This window comes from Pantherophis guttatus, chromosome 1 (assembly GCF_059756535.1).
Source record: "Pantherophis guttatus breed Tessera chromosome 1, ASM5975653v1, whole genome shotgun sequence".
NCBI lineage: Eukaryota > Metazoa > Chordata > Lepidosauria > Squamata > Colubridae > Pantherophis > Pantherophis guttatus.
The window spans coordinates 38,996,792-39,014,755 of record NC_142063.1 but is presented as its reverse complement, the minus strand read 5'-3'; the positions used below and the strand labels follow the sequence as shown (position 1 = coordinate 39,014,755).

At 39.1% G+C, this 17,964-nt stretch overlaps 1 protein-coding gene across 1 annotated transcript in view; it reads left to right on the top strand.

Moving 5' to 3' along the window:
* Positions 1 to 17,458, top strand: part of AMN (amnion associated transmembrane protein) — a 33,404-nt gene extending 15,946 nt beyond the window's left edge. The window contains exons 7-9 of the mRNA XM_034416693.2: positions 1,301 to 1,475; positions 10,865 to 10,985; positions 17,176 to 17,458. Coding sequence (XP_034272584.2) covers positions 1,301 to 1,475; positions 10,865 to 10,985; positions 17,176 to 17,286 — 407 coding nt within the window. The 3' untranslated portion in view covers positions 17,287 to 17,458. The remainder of the gene's footprint in view (positions 1 to 1,300; positions 1,476 to 10,864; positions 10,986 to 17,175) is intronic.
* Positions 17,459 to 17,964: the final 506 nt, after the last annotated feature.

Genomic DNA, 17,964 nt, shown 5'->3' with positions numbered 1-17,964 from the left:
AAAAGAAGAAGAAAAAGAAGAGGAAGAAGAAGAAGGAGAGAGAGAGAGAGAGAGAGAGAGAGAGAGATTCCTTGGCTCTGGATGTCTAAAGCTAAATGTGCTAGAAGCCATTAATAAAGCATTAAGACATTGGAAGATTCACTAAATATTATTTCTGTTTGCCCTGCCAGGGTTTCATTAATGTACTGCTGGAATAATTTAGCTGCTTTGGTTAACGTGCTTTAAACAAGCATTTCTCTGTGTGCGTGTGAAGATGCTTTTATTTTGTTGTAGCATTTTATAGTAGTATAATTACAGCCCTTGCTGGAATGCTGTATTTTTTTTCAAAATAAAATATCATGCATCATTTTGATATGTACAATGATTAGAATAGTGACATATAATAGTGACATATAATATTTATGATTATCACCATAACTGATAATGACAGTAGCAATAACAGTGTGTATGTATCTCCTAAATCAAAAGTGCCCAACCTTTACAGCTCCGAGGACTGGCAGTGGTGGTGGCAGGAAGAGATGGTTCGTGTATGTTCACACCACTTGTGCAAATGGAGCTTCCTGCTCTCAGCCACCCCTTGCGCCCCAATTATTAACATGCTACGGATTGGTAGTAGTCCATGGACTGGGGGTTGGGGACCCCTGTCCTAAAGGACTATGCTTTATTCCAAGTCAGACTTTTTTTTACCTTTAAGTCCAATATGGTTTGCTCTGAATGAAAGGAAGCTTTCAAAATCCTAGATCAAGGTCTGTTCTATTATTTGTTACCTCATCCATCCAGCATCAGATGCCACAGTTTGAATTTGAGTCTCTTCTCTTGCCAACTGTATACTCTACCATGGTGGTTCCTTCCTCAAACACTGCTAAGATCTTCAAAAAGGTCTTACTATGCATACCGTCGTATTATTTCTACTGTTTTAATTTATAAATTATATTGTAGTATATTCATTGGCTTTTATAATTCTGTAGTTTATACACTATATAAACTTACATACTTTCTGAAACTATTGGATGCAAATGTCATTATTTCTGAATAAACATGGGATTGTTAACAATCCCACAGTGTTTCTTCTTACCAAATCTGGGGAAAGTGCATTGCAACAGTAAAAATGGAAACAGAGAAAGATGAAGAGGTCGGCTTCTGCTTTCGTGGGAATAATTGTTACTTGCTGGTGGCCACAGTGCTTTCCTCAATGAGGAAATCAGCTAGAGAACCATGTTGGAAGAAGAGCTATGTCCTCCCTAACAGAAAATGGACTACTTCCTGCAATTACAATATGTAACATTTGATTATTTTCCAGGAAAATTCTTTAGCATTGTGACAGCCAACCTACAAGTGGCCACCGGTAGCAACTGGAATGCTCAAGGAATCAGCAGCCATCTTGGGCCTACGATCACTGGGATTGCCATAGGAATCCTCCTTGCTCTGCTTTTTCTGGGAATTACTCTTCTTCTTTATAAAAATGATGCCTTAAGGTAATAGATACATGACATGCTGTAGTATGTTTTCTTGGGTAAGTATGGTGTGAATAAATATGTGTAATCATTTTCCTATGTTTAAAAACCCTGAATACAGAACATGATTGTTAGAGAAAACCAGACTGGAATACTGTCCATGTTGTGTCTTTAGGACTTTTGGACTTTAGGCGGCACACCTCCCCCTCGGTCTCTGGGGCGTCCTCCCCGTCTGATTCCTCATAATGCACGGCCTGAGGCGGAGTGGACAAAACTCCTCCCCCCCCCGGCCTGCGCCCGTTGGATCTCAGCAGACAAGTGGGCCGACATCTCCGACGCCCTGGCTTCGTCCATGGCAACAGGGAGGGTCAAATCCGAACGAGCAAGTAGTCTTCGCTGTAGTTTTAAATCGCGAATACCACAGACCAGCTGGTCCAGGAGCATGTCGTCAAGCTCCCGAAACTCGCAGTGCAGCGCCGCTGCACGCAGGGATGCCATATACTCATTGACAGACTCCCCAACCTTCTGAGACCGCTGGTAAAATGCGTGGTGCCGGGCAATTTTAGAGGGAGAGGGGGCGTAGTGTTGCCTCAATTTTTCTAACAGGACCTCCCAGGGTACGGTAAAAACTGGCTGCGGGGCAGTCAGAGCCCTGGCCGTGGCAAAAATGTCACGCCCGCATGAACTTAAGAAATAGCCTCTTTTCCTGGCGGGGGATAGATCGGCGAGATCGTTAGCGTGTAAGAAACACTCAAACCGTTCTAGGTAGTTGTCCCATGTCTCTGCAGCCGGCTCGAACGGCGAGAATGTTGGAAGCGTGACAGCCATCCCGAATTACGATCAGGCGTAGGTTTGCCTCAGGTCTTCACCTTCGTCGCCAGTTGTTGTGTCTTTAGGGACGACTCTGGAGCCAGGCCGTTGAATTCTTAACTTTATTAACCAGGTAACATGACACAACAAGTGAGAGAGAGAACAGAACGCGAACGCACGAACTGACAGCTCCTTAAAAACCCGAGCTGTCAGACAGCGGCAACCAATAAACACCCCGGCTACTCCCGCTACTTTTGTTGCTGTGCGTCTCCGCCAATCCCCTCCTGCTGACGACACAGCCTGCTCCAAAGCGGCCGAGCCGGCGGGGACTTAACAGTCCATGAACATTTTGTTTGTTTGTTTATTTATTAAATGTGTATGCCACCCATCTCACCATCGAGCAACTCTGGATGAGTTATAATATCATAAAAACAATATACACAATTACAATAGAAACATTACAATATGAAGTCTTAAAATTGGAAGTTAACATTATCAAGTCTTAAAATTGAAAGTTAACATTAACCAGAAGTTAAATAAAGAATGAGTGTGTAAGGTGGGACTTTATCTTATTAAACTACTAGCCACCTCTAGAATGGGACACCCTAAGCCAGTTGGCACAGCCAAGGTTTTATCCACCACTTATCCAGTGGTGGGTTTCAAAATTTTTTACTACCAGTTCTGTGGGCATGGTTTGGTGGCCATGGTGTGGCTTGGTGAGCATGGCTTGGTGGGCGTGGCAGGGGAAGGATACTGTAAAATCTCCATTCACTCCTGATCAGCTGGGACTTGGGAGGCAGAGAATAGATGGGGGCGGGGCCAGTCAGAATTTTTAGCATCGGTTTTCCGAACTACTCAAAATTTCCGCTACCCATTCTCCAGAACTGGTCAGAACTTGATGAAACCCACCTCTGCCCTTATCAAAGGCCAAGAGGATGGGGGCAGATTTCACTTCTAGGAGAATGATGTTCCAAGTGGCAGGATCCATAGCAGAAAAGGCTCTTTTCTTGGGCTTCATCACCTGTAATTCCTTAGCTAATGAAATTGTACCTATAATCACTCAATCTTGTCAGGGTTCAGTTGAAGCATGTTGTCCCCCCGTCCAGACTCCCCACAGCCTCCAGGCACTGGGAAATAGCATTAACAGCCACACTGCATCTGGGATGGAGATACTGTAAGTTGAGTATCATTGATGTACTAATGATACCTCATCCCATTGTATCAGAAGATCTCACTTTGCAACTTCATGTAGGTGTTAAAACAGAATGGAGAGAGTCCTGGGTCCTGTGGCACACCACAAATAAGTGGTGAAGACTGGAACTCTCGCTCTTCGGTTTTCCTAGGTTTATCATCTCCTAATGCAAAATTCCTTACAAGTGTTGCCTGGAGTTCTCCAGCTACATCAAAGTAGTGTTTCTCAATTTTACTTAGTATGATACCGTCCACCTCAAAAAAGATGACACAAGATAGTTGGTCCATGAAAGTATTTAATGATGCTACTTCACCTCTATTTGAGCATTCTTTGAAGATTCAGAACTATAGCCTGTTTCCTCGTATACATTTATTATATTTTGATTATGGGTCGTCAAGGGGCTATTGACTTTTAGCAATCAGATAGATATATTTTCTCCATGACAATCTATCCTTAACTTCATCTTTCAGATTTTCTGGTAGTGACTTTATAACTGAGTCCAACCATTTTACTGCCGGTCATCTTCCTCTTCTCTCTCCTTGTACCTTTCCCAATATTAGAGGCTTCTCCAAAGAGCTAGATCTTTGCATCATGTTATTAAGTAGGATAATTTGAGCCTGTCCATTTATGTTTCAAGTGAAGATTTTGAGGTGATATGTTTGATGATCCATTGGTTTGTTTTCTTGGCTGTCCATGATATTCACCAAAGTTCAAAAACATCGACATTCTTCCTTTTTCTGCTTCTTAAAAGTTCAGTTTTCACTTCCGTAGAATGTCACAAGCATACTATGGCTTGAACAATTATGATTGCACAGATACATAGCATTTGAATATCTTTTCCAGGACCTTCGTAGCTGCTGTACCAAGTGCTAGGCTGCATCATATTTCTTGAATGCTTGTTCCTTTACTATTGCAGCTCTGGCATGGTCTGGCAATGTAACACGATATCAGTTTAGATCTGTACAGATAGCTGTTTTAACATTAGAAGGCTTACTGCAGAGATCTGGGTGATAAGTGAATTGGTATGACTCTCCTGGTTCATGTCACTCTTGTATTTGAGGTAGCCGGATGAAGCATTAATAGGTCTTTTCTCAAGGAACCCTACTGGTAGGCTAAGTACCAGGCAGAACTTGAAACCTGGTCACCTGCATCAAAGGCAGTGTTCTAACCAGAGGTTTTCCCTCTTTTAAATGACCTATTCTATGTCATTTTTGAAAATCAAAACCTGAGATGGTACTTTTTACCTTTTTCAAACTGCTCTAGTTTCTTTGTTATGGTACCTGACCAGGATTTTATACTATTTGTGTTAGCATTTATCAGTCCTCAAAACATGGATTAATTAATTATAGAAATAAATAGACTGATTCAACCCGCAAAGCACTATAAATAAAAATAGTAGAATCTTATAGCATTTAAATACTTAAAAAAAATTGATTAGATTGTAATACAACTTTGTATATTTATAAGATCCTAAAATTAGAAGAGTATTTTCCTCCATAAAGCAATATCAGCTGAAAGACCGTCTACAACTCTTCTGAAGATGTCAAGATTCTGGTCTGACAGTGAAAGGAAAATGAAATCATACTCAGAACAGATGTAGCTTCTTTTGTAGGTGGAGTTATCAGGGCAGGGCCTAAACTGATGTAGAAGGGAATTGATGGAATACATGGACTAAAGGCTCAGGTTCCTTCAAGCCATAGGGATAAAAAGAGCATTGTTATGTCATCCCTCCAATGTCATGGAAAGGAAGACATTCAGGTGGGCTAAGGAGAGAGTTTTGCATTGTGTTGGATAACTAACAATGAATAGGTAATTTGCTAGTGTTAATGGTTTTCTATTTATATTCTGCCAGTATTTTAAAGTATTTTTTTTATTTATAAAGATATTACAATAACTATAAAAAGTACAATACATACATACAATATACACACATACACATACGTATAAGGGTTAAAAAGGAAGACAAGAAAAGCAAGTCATAAAATCACATATTAATAGTTCTTTAATATTCCTCCCATATTAAGCTGACATGAAACAACTATAGTCCCCATGGATAGCATAAGATATAAAACCAGACCATATACTTGCAAAGGCTTTAACTGTAGGTTGACTAAAGCACAATTGAGGAAAGTAGGTCAATTTCTCAGCTATAGCTATATGCCAAACATTCTGGTACCAGCGCTCCAATGTCATAATTTTATCTTTCCAGTTTTTAGCTATGGACATTCTAGCTGAAAGATCCCATCAGGATCATCCCAATTACTAAATGGAGTGCTGAATCTGAAATACAGTAAGGTAATCAGAATAGCATTTTAGGAATCTGAACTGGGAGTTTTATAACATTTGAGACAGGTTTTAAAGAGTTTATGATACTAGGTTTGGTCAACCTGCTCTTGAATGTGGTCATGGCATTTGGTCAACCTGCTCTTGAATGTGGTCATGGCATGAGTCAGCCAATTAGTTCAACAATAGAAATGTTTTTTTGCTGATGTCACTCTCATCCCAGGATAAAAATGATAAAGAATAATCTAAAAATGGGCTCTTTGGGCAAGTAGCACAAAAGGAAGATCGCTGTTACAAGTGTATACTGATTGGAAGGATTCTGGAATTAAACTTCAGAGGAATCATGTGGGATTCCAGGAAAGATGGACTGAAAATCTCCGCTAAACTATCTTTTAAAAATATTTGGCTTACTATTGATGCAAAAATACAATATTATACCTTTAGAAGAAATTTTTTGGACTTTTGGAAATTTTAGGAAGAAAGCTCAAGAAAATAAATGGAGAATTCCAAACCTAGAAACAAAAATTAGACATTGATCAAGAGTTGCTTTAGAGGTCTGTCAGGTTAAACTAAGACCTTGGAATTGACTTGTAACATAGGCAGCATTAGTGAAATAGAAAAATAGATTCAAAGTCATTATGGGATTTAAAACAGCACAAAGAATGGCTTTGAGATGATAATGAGAATGGACCAATTTTCAGTCTTCTCTAACTAGGTGACTTTCAGACAAGCTGGGGCCTTAGCTTTTACAGTTCCTAATCAAAAGACATCCTGGCTAGATACAAACAATACCAGAACATCTGGAGGTAAAAGACTCAGAAGAATGGAATAAACTAATTTACTGGAATGAAGGAAAACCTCAAGGAACCCCTTCAGACAACCTGAGTTTAAATTGCATACTTACATTATTAATATACAGTAGAAGGCATATAGAAGAGGGTATACTATAAGCATCATGTAGTGCTGCTATATAAAATGACATTTCTATTTACTTGGTTGGCCTTTGTTTGATTTTAAAACAAAAATTATAATTTATAAATTCAGTACATTAATTTTTTATAAACAAAACCTTTCCTTCCCCAAAATAGAGCTTACAGCAGCTGTTAGTAACAAGAAAAGTAAAATCAAAAGGAAAAACCTTCATACTCAGCTGGCTCAGCAGTCAAAGCAGCTCATATGCCAAAGGGCCTGTCTGAATAAAAATATCTTTGCTTGCTGGTACAAGGAGAACTGAGATGGCTGGAATTGCCAGACCCATCAGTCAACATTTTGACCAATTCATCCCTCTCAAAAGGAGGAAAGCTTTAGGACCAAATGACTTTTTCCCAGCTAAGCTTAGGAACATACATCTTAAAGACGCTGGATACGACATTTATTCTTTGAGAGCACTTTTGTTCAGTCTAACTCAGTGTTTCTCAACCCTGACAGCTTTAAATCTGTGGACGTCAACTCCCAGAATTCCCCAGCTAGAATGCAAATTGAGGAATTCTGGGTGTTCGTCCACATATCATAAAGCTGCCAAGGTTGACAAATACTAGACTCAACCAGTAGAGGAAAAATAACACCTTCTCAATGTTAATCAGGAGCAATGTTCCATGTATAAATACTGTAAGCTCTGACAGTGTGCCATCCTTTGGGAACATGATTCTACTTCCCAGCAGTCTACCAAACGTCTGGCTTCCTAGTTATTCCAGGACAAAATAGAAGCCTACAAGAAAAATCCATAGTGTAACTACACACGGAATAAGAGCTAGCACATCTAACTTCTTGGTATAATGTGAGAAGTAATAACATCAGCACTGAAATTCCATGGCTTGGCACACCATTATTTTCATGGGGGTTCACATTTGGAGATCCAAGGGAGCATTGGCCTGGTTGCCTAGGCAACAGAGATGTTCCTTCTCCTCATCCCCATCCCCCAATTGGCAGCCACACTGAGAAAAACAACAATGCCCTCCATGAAGGGTGGAAATTGGAGGGGGGGTGATTCGTGGTGCTTTTTTAAAAACTCCTGAGACTGCCAAGATCAAATTGCACAAAAATATCGTTCAGTATAATAACAGATACATTTTTAAAAAGCCAATGTGATGTAATACTTTTTTTATTTAATAATATGAACATTTGTCTCCTGCCTGTCTAATGCATATGCAGCGCTCAAGATGGGCAACAGCATTTATATCAGTATAAAATTAAAATAACTTAGGCCAAATGATTTTAGCCATCGTCTAAAAACAAAGACCAATAAAACACTGAAAAGAATGACTAACAAAAGTGGGCAGGGAAAATAGATAACATCTTCAAGTCAAAACGCTCCTGGGGAAAAATGCCTTCCTAAAGAGGAAAGCTTTGAGCAAATAATCTGGATGCCCATAAGCAATATTACGACTCTGGAGACGAGCCTCCTTGGAATACTTTCCACAGCTCAGAACAAAAAAATTAAATTCTGCAAATATGCATGGGCATGATTTGTAGCTCCCTCTGCTACCAGAAGGACATGTCAAAAAGTCACTTGCTTCTTCCTTCATATATTAAGAAGAAATAGCCCAACAAGACATGGGAAATAGATATATATATAGGAATTTCAAGAGAGCAGCTCTTCTGAGAGCTAAATTTCAGAATCCCATTTGAAATGGAACCATTACAAACAGATGGTTTTGATTACATCTGTTTCATGTGGTGCCTGTTATAAATATGAGGGCTGTACTAATCCATCATAAGAGGGTTTGAAATATGCAGAGAAAGCTCCTTTTTTGAATGCAGAGACAGCCAAGAGCAGCTTCCTGAACAGCCACACAAACTTATAATGAGAGTTTAAAGATGGGATCAAATTTATTATGCACCTTGCAGGGTGACTGAGGTCATCTTAAAAGGAATAACAGCGATTCTATGCAGCTGTAGGGAATAAAAGGAGTTCAGCTTCTTATATCACCATCAAACATGATTTTCTGAGGATTTCTGCTCAGGTTCTCTGTCACCCAGCCCCCCCCCCTCCCCACCAGGTGAGGAGGTTAACAATCAAAGAGACAACCTCCTTAATTACACTGCCACATTGGTGGACTATTTTGTGTGGCCGTTGATTTGTGAATCTTCATTTGCTCAGGTGTTTAATGACTGACATTTTTGATGGGTGATTGTGATGGGGAGGAGGAGGAGGAGGAGGAGGAGGAGGAGGAGGAGGAGGAGGAGGAGGAGGAGGAGGAGGAGGAGGAAATAATTTAGTCACAGACCAAAGTAAACAAAAAATCAACATTCAAATACCTGAGATTAAAAAAAGGCTTATTCACACTAGGAGTTACATGTATTATAGCTATATTGCAGTGGTGAAATCCAATTTTTTAAATTACCAGTTCTGTGGGCGTAGCTTGGTGGGCGTGATGTGGCTTGGTGGGCGTGGCAGAGGAAGGATACTGCAAAATCCCCATTCCTACCCCACTCCAGGGGAAGGATACTGCAAAATCCCCATTCTATCCCCACTTCTGGGGGCAGGATATTGCAAAATCTCCATTCCCACCCCACTCTGGGGCCAGCCAGAGGTGGTATTTGCCAGTTCTCCCAACTACTCAAAATTTTTGCTACTGGTTCTCCAGAACCTGCTGGATTTCACCCCTGCTATATTGTCTTCTCACTTTCTTGCTTTATGATCTTGGTTATTTAATAAGAAACACCCAATTGCCTGTTGAGATCAGGGCTGATAATTTGTGATTAGAAGAATGATTAAGTCTGTCATCCAAGAATGATAGATAGGACTCATTTATATACACATGTATTCTGGATAAGAGATATTGAATCTTCTGGTCAATAGCATTGAAGGCAAAGCATCTATGTATTCCCTTCTGGGTGAGGGTGCAAGGATATAATAGAAGTATTTGGGATTGGTAAAAGGTAGATACTGTACATGAGTTCCTTCTGAGGTATTAAATTGCTTTGTGCATCAAGGTTAAAAATATGCTTTGCTTAATCTTGCTCCAAGCTTTGTCACCTCTTCTGTTTCTTTACTTGTGTGATTTATTGCAAAAAGTATATGTATAAATGCAAAAATAAATGAATAAACAAATCTGCAGTGTTTCCATTGACTGCTTTATAGGCAGCCATTATAATTGTTACCTCAGGGACAACCCAATTATATTGCCTTGGGTAAAGAACAATATGGAACCATCATTCAGTTCCAGTTCCAAAAGTTATCCAGAAATTGATACTGATAGGCCTGCATATTCCACAGCATTGGCGATGGCAGGCTAAATAAATTTGTTTGTTATTTAGGCAATGTATATATGGCCGCTCAAGGGAAATTGAATGGCTAACTTAGAATTAAAAACACAAAACAAAATAACCAAACAGCATAAACATCGTAGAAGTGCACTGCCATTCAACACAACCAAGGCCATATCACAGCGTGTTCTCATTCCAAAATCATTTCCCAGATGGGCTCCTCCAATAATCCAGCCAAGTGACTGGAGGAAAAAAAAAAACCACAGGTTTTGAAAGCCAACTTTATCTGTTCCAAAAGACGTGCTGTGTATGACAAAAAAAAAAGGCACGCCTACAGGGTCACATTAGGTGACATTGTTTCATGGCAGCTACCCAAAACATGCCATTTTCCAGGGGATGAAGCAGTCAAATCAAAGAGAGGCTATTTTGCAAAAAGTTATGGTCATAAGGAAGACAATATACTATCAAATCAACTATGTCTCTCACATGTCAATTTCACTGTGTCTTGAAAACCTATTACTAGTCTTTTCCTTTCCCCTAAATGGGTGGGTTTGAGAAATCACTCAGTATCTTTATATAGTCGAATATATGCTCTTATTAATTCAGCCTAAACTGCAAATCTGAAATAAATTTAGATCACAGTGACATCAATTCTTGTGCAGCATAAATGTCCTGAAAATAACAAAGTATACTTTGGGAGTTTATTTTACTTTTTTTGAATTTTATTATGTTAGCTCACACATCCGCTACAAAGACTGCTGATATGAGGGTAGCTTCTCTTTTTGGCCAGTTTTCACTGATGGTACACAGATTTTAAATTCTGATAACTTACTAAATTCATTAGACTTCAGTGATGCTTCTTAAGAAATCAAATACAATTGTCTTTGTTGATGTTCTGTCATTTCTATTTTCACAGATCTCTTTCCTCTCTCAATCTTTCCTCTTTGTGGAAACAAAAAAGGGATCAAGAAGATTTCGGTGGAACAATTGTAGAAGGATTTGATAATCCCATGTTTGACACACCATGTAACCCAAGTGTAAGGGCTCAATTTTCTATATATTTATGTATGTATGAACAATGCACCTCCATCAATGTGACAGGGACTACCAGAGCTAAAAAAACAACAACACCCCACCTGCATTATCCTGCTGTATTTGCACTGACAAAGCTAAATGTGGGCGAGCAACATTTTTTCCAATTTTATTTTACTCTGACAGTTTCCCTCTTGCACTGAAATCAGTGGGAGAAAAAACATATGCAGTATACAAGTGCAAAGGCTGGAATACATTCCCAATCAATCTACGCCTTGATAAGCACTGTATTTCAAAGTAACAAAAGCCTCAGAGGTGTATCTGTAGGAATGGGATAAGAATATCAAATATGAAATCTCTTCTTGGAATAGGGTGCCAAAATTACCTAGTTGTTCCTGGATCCAACTCCCTCCCAGAACTGCAATTTTAAAATATTTTAAAATTATTGTTTAAGGCAAAAAGCCTCTGAAGTTAATAATTATTGTTGCTATTTAATTAATAAAAAGGAAAGAAAAAAGAGCAGAATACAAAAATAATAGTGATACAAACATTATTAAAAACACATAAAAAGTACTATAACAAAAGTGGAAAATACAACAAAAATGATGTTTATAATGATAAACAGTTACAATTCTATATATACTTGTCTAATACAAATATTGGTCAAGACATATACATTTCTGATACATTTATAGAGCTATTTTTAACCTACTGTATATTCTGTATAAATGAGTCCCATATTTCATACCTGTGCATAAAAATCCACATCTATAGGTAATCCGCTGATAGATTATAAATGCAATAGGTCTTCAATCCACTGAGTGATAAGAGCCATACATTTATCTTTCTAATGCTCCAATACTCTTTTGGCATAGTAAGGGGAAAGAGAATCTATTCATGTAGTTTGCACTATTTAGTAGGTATGTAGTTCAAGAGTATATTATCCTCTGAGAAGTTTAGCTTTTCTTTGACAAGTGTAATAAAGTCCACTACTTTTTCCCAAAACTTGGTAAGTATAGGACATTGTAAAAAATGTATTTTTGTAAAAAAAATTACCCTTATTTAATCTCCAACAAAATGCTTTTTTTGACAGTCCTTTTCTATACAAGTGGAATAGAGTCCAATAACTTATAAATATTTTTGTTGTATAAATCATAATTTGAGTTCAATTGACAGTCTTGCTATAGAAGTTAATATACTCTAGATGAGTAGATAGAGATTACGAATCTCTGTTTCTTTATTCTACTCATATCTTAACATCTGCATATCAGATTGATTTATTGATAACAAATTATAAAAATTAATAGTGGGTTTTAACAAATTGTTCTAGTATTTCAGGTATCTCCAAAACTGAAAAAGTTATTGTTTGCTGGTCCAAACAATCTTGTTAGCAAATGTAACTGTAAATATTGCCATTGGGCTATATCTAATAGATGATATTTATGTTTTACATGGAATAAGACAAAACAGAGTTGGAAGGATCCTTGGAGGTCTTCTAGTCCAACCCCCTGCTCAAGCAGGAGACCCTATATCTGTGATGGCAAACCTATGGCAATTGTGCCAGAGGTGGCACGCAAGCCATCGCCCCAGTTCAGCTCCGCCGCACATGTGCCTGCGCCTCCCGCCGGCCAGCTGGTCTTCGAGTCTCTGCCATGCATGTGCAGAGGGCTGCATGCATGCGGGGAGCTGCGAGTGCATGCATGGGGGCGTGTGCAGGGGGCTACGTATGCATGCATGAGGGTGCATGCGGGGGGCTGCATGTGTATGTGGGGAGCTGCAGGTGCTTGCAGGAGGCATGCGCCTATGCGCAGGGGGCAGGGGGATTCAGGGGGCGCGTGTATGCACAAGGGGCGGGGCGTGTGCAGGGGACATTTGTGGGTCATGCATTTGTGCGCACACACACATTTGGGCACTCGGTCCAGAAAAGGTTAGCCATCACTGCCCTATATCATTCTGGAGAAGTGGCTGTCCAATCTCTTCTCCATCTTCAAGTGATGGAGCAATATGCTAAAATTTCATCTTCATTTATCAGGTGGTCCTAAGTCAATATCCCTGCTTCCATCCAATATTTTCATATTACCATGTTTTCTCCAATTTTCAAATTTGGATTTCCCCTAAACTCAATTTGGCATAGGAAAAAAGGTAAACCCTTTTTAAAAAATTAAACATTAAATCTCATAGCTTTCTAATGAGCATAATTTTTTCCAGAGATATAGAGTTTTAGTATATTTAACCCCTAAGGCTGTCCATCCATCAAAGATGCAAAATTAAAAATAGAAAAAAAAATTTGTACATTGTTTTACATCATAAATCTGATACCAAGCCTGCTAATATTGATCTAAAGCCTGCTGATGTTATTTAGATACTAAAAAACAATAAGAGTTAACATTTTAGTTTATGATATAGATTGACATTATTATTTAAGAGTAAATTAGAACATTTAGGTTTATAATCTTGGTTTCAACTTGATGAAGAAGAAATATTGTAGCTCTCCCATGAAGAGGTATGCCATAAAATAGAAGTGTTTGGATATATGCTTTTGCAAGAGGTCACTTCCCTTTCATTAATCCCTTAGAATAGGACCAAATGACTCCACTTTCATTAAGCCAATGATACTACCAATATGGTAGACATAGTCTGGAGTGGAGTTCTTTATTGTAAGGGAAAACTAAAGCTGAAGATGATTGTGGATTTTTTTTTATTTTAAGAAAGTTGATTTTAATAATAAAAGAGAATATTTGTAGCTCAGGGTTGAACTCTTTGAGCGTTTCTTACAGACATTTCATTACCAAGCTAAGTAACATTATCAGTACTACTAGGGAGTGGGGTTTGCTCTTGTTTTATATACTAATAGCATGGCCTGTACAGAGAGCAAACCCCCACTTCCTACTAGCACTGGTGTGGCCCCTCTTCCTGTGTCCCAAGCAATACGCTAAGGTAGGACAAGAATGTTAAGAACAACAAAAGGAACTTCTTCAGATGTGTTCAAAATAAAAGCGAGATCAAAATGCCATAAAGTTGCAAAACATTAATGAATAATAAAGAAAAATAGAACTACTCAATTCACCTTTTGACTTAGTCTTTTCTGAAAAAATGATGTGAGTTCCAACAAGCAATTCTGAAGAGCAGGATGAAATGGCAAGATGGAAACTTAACTTTGATAGAAACATGGTCAATGAATATGTTACAAAGTCAGACAAACTGCATACTAGGGTACTGAAAATTCATGCAGGTGATCTACCAAACCTTTATGTATTATTTGAGACAAATCCTGGAAAAATTATGAATGATGAATTTTCAGAAAAAGGAAAAATAAGGATCCATTATCCAGTCTGAACAGTTCTACAATTTAAAAAGATTGAGTTGTAAACAACTTGAAACAAGGTGTTAAATACTAGATGTCAGGTTACTGTATGTATTTCTCCAGAACAAGTCTTCCAAAACTAAACTTATCTCATGCTTTGATCAGGCAACTTCCTTGGTTAGATTGTGAAATGCTGTGAGCATAATATATCTTGATTTCAACAAAGCATTTGACAAAGGACAACCATGACATTCCAATTAATAAGTTAGTTAAGTGTGGGGTGGATGGCATAATAATTATATAAACACGTACTTGGGTCAAAATGGCACAAAGAATATTTATCAACATTAAACTAGAAGGGAGACCTTAAATGGACTGCCACAACATTTGGCTCTGAGCTCTGCATGTTATATATATTAATGGCTTCTATGTGGTGGGAATGCTTTACAAATTTGCAGATGACACAAGATTGGGCAGGTTAGTTAATACCATAGAAAATGGAAATATAATTTAAATGTGAGTCAGTAGCATGATGTAGCTGGAAAAAAGGCTAAGTAGTATCAATATCACATGAAATAATTATTCCGCTTAATTCTGGGCAGTACATCTTAAGAAGGATTCAGACAAACTGACACAAGTGCAAAGAAGAAAGAGAGCAGGAAACTATAAATTAAGCTGTCTGCAAAGATTCAAGGACATTGTTAGGCTTCAGGGTTGATATGCTAGAACTCCTCTTCAAATACCTGAAAAAATGTGACATAGAAGTAGGTGAAGAATTACTCTCAGGGTGCAGGACATTAAATAATGGGTTGATGTTATAGGAAGGTAGAGTTTGATTGATATCAAAGAAGTTTGTCAATGGAACAAATTGTCCATATAGTGGTAGGTTCCATGTCACTAATGTGTTTGAACAAGGCAAAATAGCCAGCCTCCAGAGACTCCTAGAGAGGCTCCTACAGACTCCTAGAGAGGCTCCTAGAGACTCCTAGAGAGGTTCTGGAGGCTGGGGACAGCAAAAAATGTCACTTCCTGTCCCACCGGGAGTTGGGAAATGGGCCCTTTCAGCCTCCATAGGGCCTCCAAGGGAGTGGGAAAGGCTGTTTTCGCCGTTCCCAGATACACAGAGAGGATCTGGAACCAGGTAAGAAAGAAAAACGGGCCTACCAGGCCATCATGTGCCAGGAGCGGGGGGGGGGAGGAGGAGGGGGTTGCGCACAAATGTGCGTGGGCATGTGCGTGCGCGACCCTCCCCCGCCCCCCTCTCCTGGCACGCGATGGCATAAAGGTTAGCCATCACTGGACTAGGTGGTTGGACTTGATGGCCTAAGTAGACCCTTACAACTAGCTAATAAGTGAGAATTGAGTACACAGGGTGGGGATGGGTGGGTAGGGAAGCTACCCATTACCCCATTGTAATCCTAATCTGGTTCAAACCTCCAAACCAAAAAAACCCAACCCGCCTTTAAAAGTATTATATCTTAGCATATTTGGTTGTTTGTTACCTAGAGTACACTTCTGTAAAAATAAAGGAGAGGTTTTATGTCACCCAAGCAACTTTGCCTCTATATTATACATTTAAATATAAAGTTCAAGTTTTCTGAATGCAGAAATGACATCATGTGCACAGCAAATGAACAACCTAAGTGTTACAAGTAGGCCTTGAATTATTACCATAATTGAGCCTGGCATTCAGCTGTAAGTCATGATGGTCATACTGAGGTAACCTATATGACCGGATCTGATTTTATGACCTTTTTCATGGTAGTCATTAAGGAACACAGTGATGATTAAGGGAATATAGCAGGGTTAAGCAAATGCAATAGTTGTTAAGTAGACGTGGTGGTTATTAAGTGAACCATCTGTTCACTATGGGGTGATTTTTGTTGGAAACCAGAAGTAAATGTTGGTTTCTGGCAAAATTGTAAATTGCAGTCACATGACCAGGAGCTCTGCATACAGCCACAAATGCAGGCTGGTTGCTGAGCTCCCAAAATGTGGTCATGTAACTGCAGGGATGTGTGATGTCAGAACTTTGAAGCCAGGTCATAAGTAGCATTTTAACATCTTTTGTAGGTTCAAATGGTCACTAAGTGTCTTGTTGTTTAGTTTAGTTTAGTTTATTTATACTTATATTCCACCCTTCTCCCGAAGGACTCGGGGCGGCTCACAAAGATAAAACAATAAAACAATAAAATTATGACTAAAATACTCAATTAAAATCCCCAAAGAATTAAAGGTAAAAGCTCCCATCAGATCAGCAAATTTGTTGGAAAAGCCATGTTTTCAGGTCACCGCGGAAAGAGCAGAGGTCGGGGGTCATCTGGAGCCCAGTGGGTAAACCATTCCAGAGGATCGGTGTGCCCACAGAGAACGCCCTCATCCTGGGTGTCATCAGCCGACATTGTCTGGCCGATGGCACCCGGAGGAGGGCAGTCCTATGTGAGCGCACTGGGCGGTTGGAGGCAGACAGAAGGTGATCCTGCAAGTACCCCAGGCCCATGCCATGAAGGGCTTTATAGGTAAGTACCAGCACCTTGAAGTGGATCCGAAGGACCACCAGTAACCAGTGCAGCTCACGTAGGAGAGGTGTAACACGGGAGTAATGGGAAGCTCCCGTAACAACCCGCGCGGCCGCATTCTGGACCAGTTGGAGCCTCCGGGTGCACCACAAGGGCAGCCCCATGTAGAGGGCATTGCAGTAATCCATGTAGAGGGCATTGCAGCAAGTTGTAAATCAAGGGTTACCTTTATTTTGTCAACTATAAATACTGGACGGATAGCATGAATTCATCATACCTTACAAGAGCTCTTTTCTGTTCAAAGCATCTAGGTTCCCAAATTAGTTTTCAAGAATTGCGTTAATATGTATGTTTTCTCCTTTTTTCTTCTAGGTTTTAGCCAATAGACATTCTGTGGAGGAAACTCAAGAGGAGATGGCAAACAGAAATAGCAGACTTTATTACATTAACCCTTTATATGATGAAATAGACCTTAATGTTTAAGTCGTGCATTGCAAGCAGTCAAAAGATTCACTCACTGATTATTCTTAGATACAGATTTCATTTGTGCAGTTGTGTGCATTATACCAAGATCGGTGTGATGTGGCCTGAATTAAATTGTGGGTAATAAATTAATGAATGGAGCTCATCATAAGTAAATTTATTTCTAATCATTTATAGTTGTATTCCCTCATTTGGTGTCCTCCATATCCTGTGAAATTGCAACCCTTTTCAAGCAACCTTTTCCAATGATTCTGAAAAATTGGGGGGAATGCTGATTTGCAGAAATATTCATCAGATTTCTACAAGAAATCCCTGGCATAATTAAACAGTTATAGCAAATTGCATATTCATTCCCAGTTCTTCCATGGAGATATTGCAATCCAGTCAAACCTTATGATCTTTGCCTCATTTAAGAAATCCTCTGCAAGTGAAGCAATCAGACCTTTACTGGGTTTAAGGTGTTAAATCTGTTAGTGTCTGCTGGCCACAAGAAAAAGAAATGGAGAGCTTTTGCTGATCAAGGAAGCACATCAAGTTCTGAGCACAATTGTATAGAAGTATCTTCTTAAACCAAATGGAACACATCCATTTGGTTTAAGAAGTAATAACTACATAATTAATTAATAACTACATCTCTACAGAAATAGAGCACAACAATGATGAAAACTGCCTGGAATG